The sequence below is a fragment of the Eucalyptus grandis genome, chromosome 8, assembly GCF_016545825.1.
Source record: "Eucalyptus grandis isolate ANBG69807.140 chromosome 8, ASM1654582v1, whole genome shotgun sequence".
Taxonomy (NCBI): Eukaryota; Viridiplantae; Streptophyta; class Magnoliopsida; order Myrtales; family Myrtaceae; genus Eucalyptus; species Eucalyptus grandis.
This window is the reverse complement of record NC_052619.1, coordinates 29,561,209-29,578,766: the sequence shown is the minus strand read 5'-3', so window position 1 is coordinate 29,578,766 and position 17,558 is coordinate 29,561,209. Positions and strand designations below refer to the sequence as shown.

General features: G+C 39.1%; 1 protein-coding gene across 1 annotated transcript; it reads left to right on the top strand.

Annotated features, from left to right (window-relative positions):
• Nucleotides 1–645: 645 nt before the first annotated feature.
• Nucleotides 646–1,535, top strand: LOC104414034 (phytosulfokines 3). The gene is made up of 2 exons (XM_010025027.3): nt 646–959; nt 1,149–1,535. The coding sequence occupies exons 1-2, from the start codon at nt 840–842 to the stop codon at nt 1,278–1,280; spliced, it is 252 nt and encodes an 83-aa protein (XP_010023329.2). The 5' UTR covers nt 646–839; the 3' UTR covers nt 1,281–1,535.
• The last annotated feature ends 16,023 nt before the right edge of the window (nt 1,536–17,558 follow it).

The following is a 17,558-nucleotide window of genomic DNA, read 5'->3' as shown; positions in this document are numbered from 1 at the left end:
AGTTGGCCCAATCTAGAGCAATTAGCATACACTTTGTAAAACTTAAATGAGCGATTTCCAATTTACGAGTTAAGAAATTCTTGAACACACTCTCTTGAAGTTTGTTGTTGATAAAAAAAAAAAAAAAAAAAAAAAGATTTTAAACCCTAGTAAAATGTAGTTATCCTCTAGAAGCACTCTCTTTTGGCTTCTACTGGACAGAAAGAAATGGCTGTTATCATATTATACTCCATCTTTCAAATGTATGAACTAATATCAAGCAACCCCATATAATACCGTTTGTCATTGACACAGCCATGTCAACTCATGACAAAACAAGTATAAGCATACCTTTCTTAAAAAAAAATTGCTAAATATTCCATAATCGATATACAAAATCAGTGTACTAAGTGATGTGGTACATTGTTATTACGTGTTAATGTGTGTACAATGACCGACTTATGGATATACCTCTTTCAATCTGACGCATCTCTCTAAAACTGAAATTACTCTTTCGTTTTGCCATCTGCAATCTCCTGCCGTGAAAGCGGAGACTTAACGCACTCATCTACCCAATACTTATCCAAATATCTCTGTTTGCGTTCCTCTTTTTGAACTTTGATTCATTCTGGTTGCTCCCTCATAATAGAACGCATTTGATTTCTCTTTGCATCTTCGATTCGTCCCCACCGAAATTCTCTATGTCACAGTCTACCTCAATGATGACTCAAGCTACTCAGGTTCACACATACTCAGGTTCACACATACTTTAGTCAACTTTAACCATCCGCTCTATCCACCTCTCCCTATCTATATAAACCGTCACTCCCTGCTGTTCATCATCAAGAAAGACGGCAAAGATGGCCAAGATAACAACCCTTTTCTTGACGTCTCTCCTCCTCCTCTGCGCGATCTTATCCTGCTTTGCTCGCCCCAAGCCAGTGTTTCTCGATGTTACTCCAGTCCAGACTCAACGTGCGGTGGGTCATTTATTTACATTAGATCATATAACCAATTTAGCCCGAATCCTAAAGTTTCGACCTCTGAAAGTTTTCATTCAAGTTGTTATTCGATAATAGCTTAAACTTTTAAAGCAATCAGTCATGTGTGCACTCAAACATTTATGTCGGTAAATTTTGTCATGTATATCTGTCTTCTCTATCTTACAGGGCGTGGAAACGAAGCACAACGTTGACTTGATGGATGAGAGCTGCAAAGGAGTTGGCGAAGAAGAATGCTTGTTGAGGAGGACTCTGGCTGCTCACATCGACTATATCTACACCCAAAAGCATCATCCTTGAACTTAACCTCCTCTGTTGGCGATTAGGAAAAAAAAAATTAGAGGCTTGAACGGTTTAGTGGGCCTCTACTAACCTTGTTGTGAATTACGAAACATATACTACGGTGGGAATGAGAAATTTGCTCGTCACTGAGAGTGGATTCCGAGTGTGTTTGCTTCTGAGAGTTCGTTTCTTAATTTCAATATTATGTTTCTTATGTATCTTTTGCCCTACTAATCTCTTTTGAGAATATTTTATTGAATGCCCTTCCAATTATGTTTCTTCTTCTTCTTCTTTTATTGTTGTACAAAAAGGTTCTCGAGTTATACCCGCGAGAGAGGTTAACGAAGAGTGTTTCGAGCACAACAATCCAGTTTCAGTTCCCAAAGAAGTTATCAAGCTATGGCTAAAGTTACATAAGTAAAGAACTGGGATCTTCTACATCTAAATAGTGAAGTCACATCTTAAATTTATCAACCTTAAATATGGACACATTAGCAACACCAACCGAGTTAGGCTCCCAGAACCAAAGTACCTCAAGCTCTACCAAATCCCCAACACCCCTCCCCCCCTCGGCCCCCTTTTCTCTCTCTCGCCGTGCGTGCTTGACCTGGGTCCAAGGATTCAGGGTCATGGACCTCCAAATGAAAAATAGATAAGACTAATGCTCGCTGCGCGTGCTTGACCTGGGTCCTCGGATTCAGGGTCATGGACCTCCAAATCGAAAAGAGATAAGACTAATGAACGTGACAGCAAGACAGGAAGGTCCACGACCACGGGTTGTTAAAGGCGAGAATGTGCGGGCGTGGCGGTGCAGCAAGGGTGGTAAGACATGCTGGAGGAGAAGACATGCTCGAGAGACAAGCGACGATGCTCGGGGGACAAGATAGGCCTGCTTAGGAAAGAGGAGAGGAGACAACGACGTTGTTTCTAGGCAAGGAAGCTGCGTCAATGTGACGTTGTTTTTCTGGGTACTCCATTGACCAAAGGCCGGAAGTATGATTAAATAAATGCCCCAATATTTTCCCGACAATGTGGAATGTCAAAGTTCCTTGTTTTCTATTGCCGAAAGAAATCCTTGATTAGGACGAGCTGAATACATCGAAATGAAAAGGAAGATCGCTTTAACACGCTGTCCTTGATTTTCTTGGGATCGTGGCTCTACTTTTGGCGTTCAAAGGTCCACCAAAACGACGGTACAGACGGTGTGCACAACATGACTTCTTGGTCTCCACCATTTCCGGTTCCAATTTTGTCAAATGTTCTTTCTCTATAACCCTAGCTAGAGCATTGTCTTTCCACGACGCGATTACGATCATTCCGGTCTTCTCAAGACCTTGCGTGTGTGTGTGTGTGTGTGTGTGTGTGAGTGTGTGTGTGTGTGTGTGTGTGTGTGTGAGAGAGAGAGAGAGAGAGAGAGAGATCACTTATTCAAAGTAATTGAGTGCATCTGGGGAAACTTTGATGCTTGGTGAGATTTTTCCAAAGTACTTTGTGTCGTGGAATCGCGAATAAAATGTTGGGCGTATGAAAACAAATCACTTTGAATCGTAATCACTTTTCCGAAAGTGATATTTGCCCCCCACTGTATTACGTATGGGTTAAGGCAAGGTCACTTCTAAGATACAACAAAGCCACCTAGGCGCAAGATGAAATATCCACTTGTGACTCTCTTCTGAACTTCCCTTGAATTTCAGGAGAGGTCCAAGATGAGAAAATTCAATGAAGAGAGATCAAAGATGTGATTTTTGGTGATGTTGATAGTTTGTTATGGGAATAATTACGCAAATTATTTTTGAAACTTTAGTCCAATGTATAACATCCTCCCTAATCTACAACTAGAACATTCAACCTAGTGTTAAGGGAATTGAGTGGGGTAGACATGTTTAGTTTCAAATATGAAATTCAACTCTCATACTTTGTGAAGAGATAGAGTAGAAGTCTAAAAAAGAAATAAGATCTAGACTAAGATAGACATTAAAAAAAAAAAAAATTGAGTTTTGGAATTGTACCTAACTAAAACGATAGGGGGCAGAGAGAGTAGGGGTGAGCGCGGTTCGGGTAGAACCGGGAATCGGAGAACCGCACCGGAGGATCCGGTTCGGTTCCTGGTTCCAGTTCTGGTTCCAGTTCCAACCGAAATGGGTTACTGAACCAATTAGGGTTCTAAAAGAAGCCCCAAATAGGAAATGCCCAAATCAATTACCCTTCATTCACACTTTCACTGACGCCACTCGCCCTCAACGCCGTCGCCGAACGCCACTCGCCCTTGACGCCACCGCCAGATGCCCGAACCCTCGACATTGCCACTGGACGCCGCTGGATGCCAATCACCGACGCCACTCGCCCTAACCCTCACTGCTCGACACTAGTCACTGCCCCAAATCTCTGAGTCTCTCCCGTTCTCTGCCTCTGCTCGTCGTCAACGCCGCTCACCCTCGACGCCACTACCAGATGCTCTAACCCTCGATGCCTCCGCCGGATGCCTCTGGATGCTAGTCGCCCCACGCTCGTCTCGCCCTTGCCTCCTGCTCCCTCGACGTCGTCACCCCTCGCTACTCAACCGCTCGCCGTCAATGCTGCCAATGGATGCCACTCGTCCCCTCGATGGAGGCCGCTCGCCGCTTGCGCAACTACCCCCAACATTGCTCGCTCGGTTGCCCTTGATGCTACTCCCCCTCCCCCAACGCCGCTTAGCCAACCACCCGCAACACCGCTGGCCCAATCGGCCCTTAACGTTGCTCACCAAACGACGACACTTGTCGCTCGCCCAATCTTCAATCCCAGTCTTCAATTCATGGTCAGAGACGGTATTTAAAAGGAAAATCCAAGGACAATGATGGTTCAATTCCAGAAAGATGTAAAAGGTGAAAATTTGCCAAGGTTGGTTCGTTGTATTTCTACTGCAAAATATGTTCTTGATGATGCGTACATGATTGGTGGTCTGATCCCCTTTTTCCCTAAATTTTCGTTCCGTTGTTGATAGGTTCTTGCAAACGGGCCAGATATTATTAGAGAAGACTACATGAATGAACTCTGCATTCTACAAGATGATGTTCCTTCCTTCCCAAATCAGGTGAATGACATAGTTTAACAGAGAAAGAAGCATTCTAATTTAACAGTTTAATAAGCTTTTTCACACTATTGTCGCAACCTACCCTCGGAGGGAGGGAACAAGTTTAGGGGTATTGTTTAAATCACCGACCTAAGGCCCATGATTAGGTGTGGGCTTTCCCAAGCCCATACCCCGCGTGACATTGGGATATATTTTAGGAATTTTGCACAAAAAGAGTTACCACTAGTCTTTTGGGGTCGGCTAGAAACCAAGTGAGGCATAAAAATATACCTCACTTCCTACGCAACCAGATAATTTAGGATCGAGGATATGATTACACTAATTAGTATCCTTTCGGTACCTAATCTTGTCCATTTTAAGAGTAAAAAATTTTGCCAAGCAGTTTGGATTAATTTTATATCTATCCACTAACATGTGAGGTGATCATGCGGGTGCACAATCAATAAAATAATAATCACAACTATCAAGGTCCTAATTGTAGTAAAATTAAATACGTGCAATTAAACATAACAAAATATGCAAACTAAACATGCAATATAATCAATATACGAGTAAATAAAGGCCTAATTACACTAAAAAAATGCAATACATGGCAATTCCTAACTAAAACCCATCATTTTTGGATTTTCGAATTTTTTTAAAATTTTTTAATTTTTAAATAATTTTTTAAATTTTAAAATTTAATTTTAAATTTAAAAAAAAAGGGCCGACCGAGTCCGGTCCAGTTGGACTCGGGTTTGGTTTGGCTAGGAAGGCAAAGGCCGGTTGGCCCGCTCCAAAAGAAACTAGGCCCGGCCACCTCTCGGTTGGGCCATCTCTCAAATGGGGTTGGGCCCATCGACGGGTCCATCCCCTTTCGCATAAGAAATTCCCCTCGTGACCAAGTCACTCGATCTTTAGAAGTCATTTGGCTTTTGAAACACAGCGCATCTCGAAAGTCCCTTGACTAATCATATCTGCATAGGAGCTTCGTTCCTCTCTAATTTCTTTTGCACTTGCGATGATTTTTTTTACGCAGGCACTTAGACTTTGATAATTTTTCTTTCACATAAGATGTAGCTTTTTTATTCTTTTTCTTGGCAGGCGTTGGTCTTATTTTTACCAGGCACACTACTTTTTCATGCCCCCTATTTTGTCGAACTTCTTGCTCTTTGAACATTTTGTAGCTCTTATAGCTTTCGAGATTTTTTTCACATTTTCTCGTGACTGTCAATTGTATTTGGTCAATTTTTATGCCTTACCCCAGTGAAGGGAGATGATCACCGCTCGAGGTTTAGAAATGACTAATCAGGCCCAAATTGGTTAAATCAATGGGTATCAGTGTTTAGGTAGAGAAGGAAATGATCTTCTTCACCTTGGGATGAGTCAAGCTTTAATGAGAATTCCTCTGAAGCTATCACCAGAAGATTGATGCAAGTGGAAGTAATAAAATCTTTCTCAACCTTTCGCTCCACAACACGACTGTAACCTCCTTTGCTGCCTTAATGTAAGGTCGTTCTCGACAAGGGTACTTTGAAGGATCATCTTTATTTGGCCCAAAGGGCTAGCAAGAGATTAGCATGGTGTTTAGGATTGATGAAAGAAATGCATTTATCATTTCAATCTTTGCGCTCAATACGAATGAATCCTTCGTCCTAAAAGAATGTCTTTTTTCACTCAACTCTAAAAAATGTTTGAATGACGTGTTTGGAAGTGGCTTGCCTTTTTTCATCCTAAGCGCTTCTTGTTTGGCATGGTTAACGTCTCAATCTCACTTTGTTGAGATCATTTGAGTAAACCAATCTCATAGGGAAATTTAATTTAAAATGAATAACCCACAAAACGAGAAAAATAATTTTGACATAAAAATGATACTCAAAAAGTTTGAAATTTTTTTTCTCAATTTTTCATTTTTGTGCTTGTCTCTAGGAAAGCGTCAAAGGTTCTTTTTGTAATGGAAATTCTCTTCTTCTTCTTTTACTTAAAAAAAAAAAAAAAAAAGATTGAGAAGAAGGGTACTTACTTGCGGCATGGCGACTGGGTAACCCCGTAAAGAATGTAAAAGAATATGCTAGTGCAAAAATCCTTAGGATTGAAATGTTGGAAATGATACATTATTACCCTTCATTCGCTTTCATCCTTTGGGCACTCACATCTCTTGGATTCACCTTCGTGGATATTTGGTAACTCAACAACACCATTCCCTTGCATTCGCCTTTAAGTGCTTGATGTCTTCCTGATTCCTTGGAGGAAGGCGCCGCTTCTACGGTCAAGGTGCAACTTTTTTATTTATCACCCTGTAAGAAGGGAAGATGAAACAAGTTATCTCCATTCTTAGTTAGGTTCAACTAAGGAATGATACATCCTTTTTTTGATGAATTTGGTAATGTTGTTCCAGCACACTTCATTGATGGGTGAATGAGAGATTTTTCTCTAAATCAAACGTTGTTCTCCCACTCTTTATATGACAAATCCTTGTTCCATTCGAGTTTGTCCTGTACCAAAGAAAAGGATATGTCATTTTTTACGCTGAAGAGAAATCAAGTTTAGGAACGAGATACATCCTTTTCAAAGTCGAGCGATCAGCATCCCAATTATCTCTCATGGAGGAAGGGATAATATTGCCCCTTTGTTTCATCATTTGAATATTTCTTTGTTTAAGATGAACATGACTCAATAATGCTCCATCGCATTTGTTGGAACGTTACAAAATTTGGTACTCTTGATGTCTCCTTGACAATGAAAAAAAAGTCATGTCAGAAACGGTATCAGAAATGGACAATTGGAATCGATACAATTTACTCTTCCTTCGAATTCGCCCTTTTGGATATTTGGCAACTCTCTTCATTTGTCTCACCATGCAAAGTGAACGAGATCAATGGGTTGTTTTGGCACCTAAGACATTTGCAAATAACAAAACTTCCCAAAACGAAATTCAACTTTGTTCCACCTCTATGGAAAATCGGCGCCAAGGATGCTTCGATGCATGCTTACTCCTCAAGTTCCATGAGCCTACACTTTTATCTTTTAAAATGAGCAAATGTTAATCTCAAATACACTCATCGTCCTACTGGAGAAAGCGATTTCATGAAGAGAGGGCCTTAAGCAGATTTTTCTTGGAATTCATTTTGGAAGGTAGATGTAAAGATTCACTTGAAACACTTCTGAATTTGTTTTTTTTTTTTTTTGCTTTGTTTTGTTCTGTTTTTTTTTATATAAAAAATGATGATTTTCGAATTCCATCATTAAAAATGTGAGTCGCACGATTTACAAGAGCATCAATTGGATTTGCAATCAAAACCCAAAACGGAAAACATGTTTCTTAACAACAATAAAGACAATGATAAAATACAAGAGACTCTTTTACAGATTAAAGTAAAAAAAATCAACTCCTGTCCTAACTCTGTAATTCACTTCATGGTCACCATGAGAATGTCAAGGAGCATCATGCATAACTTGCAAAAAGACGACAATGTCAGTACGTGATCAATGAGGTCACTTCTTACAACAAAATCGAGGTGACGGTACATGCCCCATAATCCTTACTACGGGATCTTTGTATTTCGCCAAGATTTTATCATAAAAGAAGACATCATTTAAATAATCAATCCACGGCCATCAATCGATTGTCCACTTTTATTCCAAAAGTTCCGTATGCAAAAGTGGCACTGATTTTTATTTTTTAAGAGATTAATTTTATGATTTTACTCTTGCAAAAAATTAAGCGATTTCTATTTTGAGAAATCTATACAAAATGTAATATGCATTTCAATCCCAAAATGTGAGAAGGAAAGAGTTTGATTAAAAATGCAATCTCAATTTTTGTGCCCCAATAGATAATCGCAACTTGCGAGCCCCTTTTTTTTGGCATTTTTTTTTTCAAAATGTGATTTTGAGCCTATAACTAAGAATTTAAATAAAATCATGTGTTCAATAGAGCCAAATCAAAATATTTAAAACTTGCATTCAAATGTTCACTTGCCAAAAGTGATTGCCAATTTTTTTCAATTATAAGCCTACAGCACCAAGGGCATTCAATTGATGTTTGCAAATTTCAAGATGGAAGTTCAATACAAAATGAGCAAATAAAAAGGAAAACTTTACTTACAATGGGTATCGACCTTTGTCTTCTTCTTCTTTTTCGATTACATAGACGTGCACATGAGATGTGGTTTGATTTCTATTATATATGGCTCAAAATGGAGCCATGGAATCATCCAACTGAACCAGCAAGGTCGCGGCTAGGTCGAGTTACCCATGACTCCGGCTTCGTCAAAGAACCGACCTGTGTCGCACGGTTGCAGACCAAGGTGGGTACCTTCGACATGAAGAAAGAAATTTTGGGGTTAAGGTGTGCGACTCTACTACACGGTTGTAGTCGAAGTGGTATCCACCTCAATACCATCCTAGGTAATCCTATGCGGCCTAGGTCCGACGGCAGGTTGTGTGTGCTATGGTGTAGTGCAATGCAGGGAACACATGCATGAATCGGCACTTCATACATAAATAAACCATTCATTCTTATACCTCCCTGCAAGACAAATGTGAGCAAACACTTCTCCTTATACCTCTCATTCTACAAAAACATTTAACACCTTTAATGTTAGGGACGTACCTAGAATCCTCGGTGCCAAACAAAAATATTTTTGAACAAGATTAATTTTGGCCTAAGTCCTCTAAGGTTTAAAACCAAATCCCTAGTGGAGTCGCCAAGCTGTCGCAACCTACCATCGGGAGGAGAAAACAGGTTTAGGGGTATTGCCTAAATCACCGACCTAAGGCCCATGATTAGGCATGGGCTCTCCCAAGCCCATACCTTGCGTGACGTTGGGATATATTTTAGGAATTTTGCACAAAATGAGTCGCCACTAGCCTCTTAGGGTTGGCTAGAAACCAAGTGAGACACGAGAGTATACCTCACTTCCTACGCAACCAGAGAATCTAGGATCGGGGACTTAATTACACTAATTGACCAATTAGTGCCCTTTCGGTACCTAATCTTGTTCATTTTAAGAGTAAAAATTTTTGTCAGGCGGTTTAGATTAATTTTATACCTATCCACTAACATGTGAGGTGATCATGCGGGTGCACAATCATTAAAATAATAATAATAGTTATCAATGTCCTAATTGCAGTAAAATTAAACACGTGCAATTAAGCATAACAAAATATGCAAACTAAACATGCAATATAATCAATATACGAGTAAATAAAGGCCTAATTCACTAAAAAGACAATACATGACAATTCCTAACTAACCCATCATTTTGGATTTTTTTGATTTTTTTTTTTTTTTAATTTTTAATTTAACTTAAAAAAAAAAAAGGGACGAACCCGACCGGACTCGAGTTCGGTTCGACTAGGAAGGCGCCAGTTGGCCCTCTCCAAAAAGAAACTAGGCATGGCCACCTTTGGCTAGGCCATCTCTCAAATGGGGTTGGGCCCGTCGACGGTCCCAACCCCTTTCGCATAAGAAATTCCCCTCGCAAGCCCAGTCCTCTCTAACTTTTAAAATAAATAAATAAATAAAGCCCACAAGCCCACAAGCAAAACAACTCAAACCCAAAACCGGCCCAAATAGCTCAAAAACCCTACCCGGTTCGGGACCCGATTTTGGCCGAAACCCTAGGGTTTCTTGGTGGCGTTAGCGGCAGTGGCAATGGATGGTAGCGTGGACAGCAGCGGCAATGCAGCGGTAGATGCGGTAGAGGTAGGAACTAGTGGTGTCAATGGCGATGACTGGTGGAGACGTGGCCAAGGCGTGCAATGGTTTAGCGAGACAAGACACGGCGGTGACTAGCGAAGACACTGACCAAGAGCAACAGCGCAGTGGTGTAGGTCGATGTGGGGCTCGCTTGGCAGTGGAGTGACGACCAGCTCAAATCTGCCGTCGTCAGGACTCAGCGGTGACTAGCGGAGACGTGGCCGAGGTACACGATGGCTCAGAGACCGATTCTGGCGTCATGGGAGGGTACTCATGCAAAGGTGTTGCTACGGCGGTAGTCGGTAGAGGAGAGAAGCGAACCAGCAGCGGTGGCCATGGAGGTGCGGGCGCGGGCGTCGGCGCTCGAAGGCAACGGTGCACGGGCGGTGGGTCAAACAACATCGGGGGGGAGGGTGGTGGCTTGGCTCGGATGGGTTGAGGCGGTGAGTCCTCCTCTCTCCTCAGCCGCCGTTCTCCTTCCCCCCTCCCCCAATTTTTTTTTTTTTCTCTCGAGCTCTCTCTCGTGTAGTCTCCGTTTGTGCCCCTCCCTCCAATTCTCTTCTCTCTCTCCTCGAGCTCCCTTTTCTGCTATTCTTTTTGTTTATCCTCCCCTCTCCCCGTGTTTTTCCTCCTGCGTTTGTTCTTTCTTCTTCTTTTTTTTTTTTTTTTTTTTCCCTCTAAGGTCTCCTCTGCAAAGGTGAGCTAAGGAGGAAGAGACCGGGTTGGGCCAAGGCTAGATTCGGCCCAACTCGGCCCCTCATGCATCCCCTTTTTTTTTCTCTTTTCTTTTTTTTTTTTTTTGTATTTTTTGTTGTTTATTATTTTTGTTTTGTTTTGTTTTTTTTTTTTTTTTTTGCAACTAATTCCTAATTCTGCATGCGATAAGTGTTAAATAAAATTGTAAAATTTAGGTGTCAACAACTATCTTGGATGTTATAGGATATGAATCTTATAAATATGACAATTAGGTTGTTTTCAACATCATAGAGGAGGAGTTGGGGCGGCCTCTTAAAGCTGTGTTCAGTAAAATTTCATCTCAGACAATAGTAGCTGCCAGCTTGAGTCAAGTTTATAGAGCTACGTTACGTGATACTGGAGAGGATGTTGCAATTAAGGTTATCTTCCATGCCGTGAACTGCTTTTTCATCACTGACATCTACAGCTCTACATTATTGAGAAAAATTGAGACTTGCAAGCCCATCTTGTTTTCACATTTCTGTTGTAGCAGATATTGATGAAGTTCTTGGATTTTATTTCATTGCTTTAGGAGTAGTAGTCATGCAAGATAAATATATTTATTTGCCCATGCCATCTTTGCCATGAAGTTCTTTATATTCATTTTCCTAAGAAGCATACATGATGTAGCATTTCTTTTTGGGAGATGATATAACTTCAAATTCAATATCTACCTCTATGGTTATTGAACATTCTACTTTGTCCTTCTATACATTGTTTTCTTTTATGTAATAATGCCTATTACTTGTTTTGTTACTTCTAATTGTTTGACTTTGTATATTTTACTATGCCATTAGCACTAAAATTCATTTCTTTCTATCTTTTAAGAAGTTTCATATCACATTGCTTTGCCGCAGATGATTGTTGGATTTTGATGATGAGTTTCATTGGATTACAGGTGCAAAGGCCTGAAATTCATTTCTTTCTGTCTTTTAAGAAATGTGTTTTTTTTTTTTTTTTGATGCTTTTGCTCCCAATGAACAATTTTTGGCAATTTATGGACATAGAAGCTTTTGTTTATCTCTTTCCTTCTTCGTTATAGTTCATATTTGAAAATGAAAAAAAAAATACCTGTTGGAAGCTGGAACCGACTCTAAAACTGTGATGGGTAAGTTCCAGGTTCTTGGTTCTACTGGATAGGTTCCAGGTTCCAAAAAATGAAGAATTTGTACTCAAGAGTAGGTTCTAGGTTCCAGACAAAACGAAATCGGAACCGGAACCGGGAACCGCTCACCCCTAAGAGAGATGGGGGGAAGAGAGATGACGGTGATTGCTTAAGGCCAATGCTCTACCAAGATGCTCCTTTGTCAGAATCATGTGACCTTGTTAATGCCTCGCATAGGGTCATGTGCAAGCCTTGAGATGATCCTTCGCATGATCTCTTTAGTTCACTTTAAGAACCATTTTAGTCTTGATCATTCATTAATGATGCTGAAAACCAATTCTCATCATTTCTTTGGATATACATACATATATGGAACATACCATTTTCTAGCTTTATTAATGCAATTGGGCTGTGGAGATGGCCCAACTCAGAACATATGTTTTTGTACGGAATAGCCTCGTTTTCCACAGGCCTTGCATAAATGATGGACGGACCAAAAGGACCGACTTATGTATTGAGAAGAAGACAACCCCAATAAGACTCAAGAAACAATCCTATTTCCCCAATGCCCCATGCTGAACGATACCCTTTCGGCCGTTTGCAATATAAGTCCTCGAACTGATCACTCCGGGCGAGAAACTCCCGAGTGGGGCTTAGGGGAGTCGCCGACCCTAGTCGCCACTTTTTACCCTTTTTTTATGATGCAGAGACCAAAGTTGCAACTCGAAATGGCCGCAAGGGCCTACTCGAACCCCTTCATTTCTTAAGATTGCAGTTCAATCTGTCAAGCGCAAGCCCAGTTGTAATTCTTAATCACAGGCCAACCCAATCAGTATATAAGTCAATGTTTCAAGAAAAACGTGGGTGATTCTATAATTATGTGGTTGGTCTTGATGAGAGAGTACTGCCGGACACACCAATCATGTAAATAAAAAATAAAAAATAGTAACCCAATCATTCTCTTTTGTCTCTATTTAAAGAGAATTTTAACTTCTATTTTAAACTATCTCAAAATATACCTGAAAATATGAAAGCATTTCATTCACGTGTTAAAGGCTTGCCCCGTTTGTAAATAAGGTCAAAGTTCAAATGTTATACGAGCGAAAAAAATAGGTTTCAAAAGTTAAAAGCAAGAATAACACGAATAGACCCTTCATTTAAAAAATAATAATTAAAAGCTATGAGGTAATGATATTCTCACAATCAAAATGTCGTCTTCCATAACTTTTTAAAACTCTATATTTCGATTGGATTAATTCATCCTGAAAAGCTCATCCACAATATCCATGAAGGCTCTTGAAAATTATGACAAAAATAATATCTACCAAATTAGGCAACGACAAAATGGTCCCTCTTGCTTCTATTTTTTCTTCTTGCTAAATGCTATTATCCATTTTCCTGATTAATAATTTCAATTTTATATAGAATTCAGGGAACAAGGTCTATCTCTACATTAATGTCTTAGGTAATTTCTAACTTGCTTAGAAAGAAATCTGATTTTTTTAGTTTAATTTGAGTTTGATATAAGCTATTATAATGTTTTTAGGATTAATACCACAAAAAGAAACGCATATTGTACCCATTATAACACAAATATCCCATATTTTTTATATCACTAAAAACTCTAAAATTACTCATTGTGACATAAATATCTCAATTTTTTTGTCATGAAAAAAATCCCATTTTTTTTATGTATATGTCATAAATAGAACTAAGATATAGGGTATAATGTTAAACATGCATAAGCTTGGAAAACTTATTTGGTAATAAGATATGTTATTACTTTGTTTGATTTTCGATTTCAGTTTACTAAGATACATATTGTTTATTTGATCATTAATCAACAAAAAAAGTGATATTTATTTATGTCGAGTGAAACTTGTTTACGTTATGAAATACTATAAAAGAAAAAGAAGTAAGCTCTAATTCAAATTACAAATAATCTACTTATAAATGAGATCGCTTGTTTTACTTTAGTTTTATTTACATTATAGATTTATCTAAATTAAATCTAATTCCTTAATGTTATTATCATAAATTATTTTCAAAATAAGCTATATTATCCAAGAATACTTTTGAAGATATCTTCTTTTAATATGATTTGTTCAATTCTAGACTCAATAAAGGTAAGTGTTCAAAGATGACAAATAAAGAGAAGCTAATTTTTTTGTCAAGGAAGGAAAAATAAATGAAAAAGAGTAAGGTTAAATTTACTTAATTATGAGTTAATACCACGAAAAATCCTAAATTATATATAATATAACACAAATACCTTAAAAAAATTTTATTACTAAGGGCATATTTGATAATGTGTCAAACAGTGTCTATTTCCATGACTTTATTCCCAAAAAAAAAAAAATTTGTTAGATAACTTTTTTATTCTCGAGAACAAATTTGTTTTGGAATAGATTTGAAACATTATCAAGAAGTAAAAAAAAAAAAAATTACTTTTTGCTCCTAAAGACAATTATAGAATCAAAGCTTCTTCTTTTTTCCTTGTTCTTCTTTCCTTAACAAGTGGTTGACCTCAGCCATGGTCAAACGACAGCTGGCAACCTCATCGGAGTAGTCGTTGGCCCTAACAAGGTCAAGCCTAGGGTGGAGCCTTATTTTGGGTAGGTGAGGCTCAATGTCCCCATAGCCGAGCAATACCAACCTTGTGGTGGCCCGGCAAGTTGCAGCCTTGCCCAACCAAGGTAAGTGCCAACCATGGCCAAGGTTGATAATAGGCTAAAAGAAAAGATAAAAGAAAAGATAAAAAAGATTATTAAATTTTTAAAAGAAATTTTAAGTGAAAAAAATTTAAGGGTTGTATCAAATACAATTCTCTTTCAGGAATAGAAATTTTATATAATTACTAGATACCTTCAAATGATTTTTAGGGAATAAAATAAAATAAAAACTATTTTTGGTAAAAATTATTCTTGATAATAGAATGGTTACTAAATGAACTCTAAAATTCTAAACTTACCTATTATGACACAAATATCCAAACACTTTTTGTCTCTCATAAAAAAATTCTGAACTTATATTATTGTAATAAATATATCCTAAATGAAATGCCACACATGTATAAAAAAAGTTATGGGTATTTGTGTTACAGTATGAGAAATTTAGGATTTTTGTAATACAAAAAGGTTTGGGATATTTGTGTCATAGTGGGCATATTATGGAATTTTTTTCCGTATTTGCCCTTTGATTATTGCTCAATCTTTTACAAGGTATTTTCATTTATATTCTAGAGATGGTGGATGAATTGTGAAGGGCAAATTAGTCCAATCGAAATAAAAATTGTCGAGAAGAGTGTTTTTGCCCGTTGTACCCTGAATAAACCCTAGTTCGATTTTCCTTTAGCCAATCCACTCCAGTTTCAAAATCCGAAAGCCTTTTCCTGTAATTCGAGAGCCGAATCGTTGACGGCCGTAGAGTGGCCGCAACCTCATCTCGGCCGCCGCCACCGCCGCTGCCCAAGGTCGGCATCAACCGGACCTCGAGGTTGCCGTCAAGTAGCTCAGAACCACAGGCTCGCCATCGTCCCATCGCCAATACTGCCGCTTCCGCTGTGCTGCCGCCGTCCCTCTCGTCCGCCCAAGCGCTCGGCCCCCAGCAGCGCTCGCCTCCATCCCCGGCCCCTCCGCCCCGTCCGCGTCATCTTCCGGTGGCCCCTGATTTATGCTCGTGAAGAATGGAGCAGAGGCTGGCGAACACATGGCGGATGACCGTTAACGAGAAGAAGTTCATAGAAAGCGCTTTGTTCTCCGGCCTCAGGGTCGATGGCCGGAACCTCTACGACTATCGCAAGGCGAGCATCAACTTTGGCAAGTAAGTTGCAGCCTCTCTTCTCTGCAAAGCTTGCTCTTTTCGGTGTATCGAAGCTACGTGAGTAGGATATTAGCAAAGTATTTCCCAATTGGCAGGCGACTTTTCTCCCCTCGTAGAGAAGTGTGCTGTGTCTATCGGTGTTGGCATGCTGTCTCAGTTTTTTGCAGTATTAATTCACACAAAGTCGACACTTTTACGGGACCGTATATTGATAAACGCGAAATTCATACGAAAGCAGAGGAATTTAACATGAATCATGATTTTGGCACACGTACTCTACACAAAGAATGATGCTTTGCGATGAACAAGATTTCTTAGACTCAAATTCGACAAGTGAACACGAATCGACAGGCCTTAAAATGCTTACATGGTCTACACTCGCGACTCACTTCAGTGTTTATGGTCTAATGGGGGGACTTGATGCATCTCTGCGGTTTGTCTTTTTAAGCGGTACGGGTACGGTTCCCATGTTTACATGCGGAGACGATTGTTTATGGATGTGATGCTGATTATGAATAAACAAGTAGACTTCTTCCTTCGGCTAAAAATCTTTCACATTTGTTTGTTCGGAGTCCATGTAGCATTGGTCTATAGTTGTGTTCACCTTCAAGTTTCTTTGTCTGGTAACTTTAAGGTTAAATAGCTTGACGTGCTTGTTTTACTTTGATTTTCCTTTTCCATCTTGCTATTTGTATCACTTAATAGAATTGGTTCTAATCTAACTTTTATTTTACCAAACCTGCAGAGAAGATGGCTCAGCAGAGGTGCATCTGGGGCAGACGCGTGTCATGGGAATTGTGACTTCTCAACTAATTCAAATTGACTCGTTTAGCCCATTTCAACCCATTTTCATATGCAATTTAAATCTATCAACTCATACTTGACCTAACATATATCACTAAAACACTTTCGTATTTAATCTAATTTAAAAAAAAAAAAACTCGTACCCAAATGAAGGTGGAATTTTGGAGTGATTGAGTATGAGATTGAATGAGGACGAGAGAGAGTGAATAGTATATAAATGGATTGAGTTTATAAAATACAACTCATTCAACATGAATAATATTTTGAGTTTACTATTATGGACTCATTTGTGATCCATAAATTAAATATGACCAACCCATATAATAAGTTGATCGATTAAATATAAGTTGAGAAATGGATTTTAATAACCAGATTGGCCCGAGTTTTCAAGGCTCGACCTGTCAAAAGTTTTTATTCAAGTTATTGCTATTACGTAACAAATTAAACGTTTTAGAACAATCAGTCATGTGTGCATCTGAACATTTGTGTGGGTAAATTCCGTCTTAGGCGTTTTGTATTCTCTATTTTGCAGGGTGTTGAAACGAAGCGTGATGATGAGTTGTTGGACGACAGCTGCAAAGGTGTTGGGAAGAAGAATGCTTGGTGAGGAGGACTTTGGCTGCCCACATCGACTATATCTAAACCCAAAAGCATCATCCTTGAACTTAATTTCCTTTGTTGGCGATTAGGGAAAAAAAAATATGGATTTTATCAATCTCAAATACTAGGTGGAGTTATGGGGTTCGACTCTCACTTTCTATAAATAAATAAATAAAAAATTGAATAAAAATCAGAGAGACTTAGAGTATTACAAATTAAAAAGAAAAAAATGTAAATTCATTTCTCTCTCACTTCCCGAGAGAGATGTCGAAAATTCTCATAAATGTGGATTGTGCACATTTTCTGTCAACCACCTAATCCACTCCTCCCTTACTTCCCTATGAGATTTATCTTCTCTCTCTTTTCTGCTCCTTCTCTCGTCACGGCACCGCCACCTCATCTCACAATCTACCTTTGCCCGTATAAGCATCCATCATGACCTAACCACAACACCGCCGCTTCTCCACCGCTGAT

Excerpts from the sequence above, each read along its gene's own strand:
- LOC104414034 (XM_010025027.3), top strand. The coding sequence starts at position 840 with ATGGCCAAGATAACAACCCTTTTCTTGACGTCTCTCCTCCTCCTCTGC. Across the intron at positions 960-1,148 it reads CAGTCCAGACTCAACGTGCG|GGCGTGGAAACGAAGCACAA; the intron begins GTGGGTCATTTA and ends TCTATCTTACAG.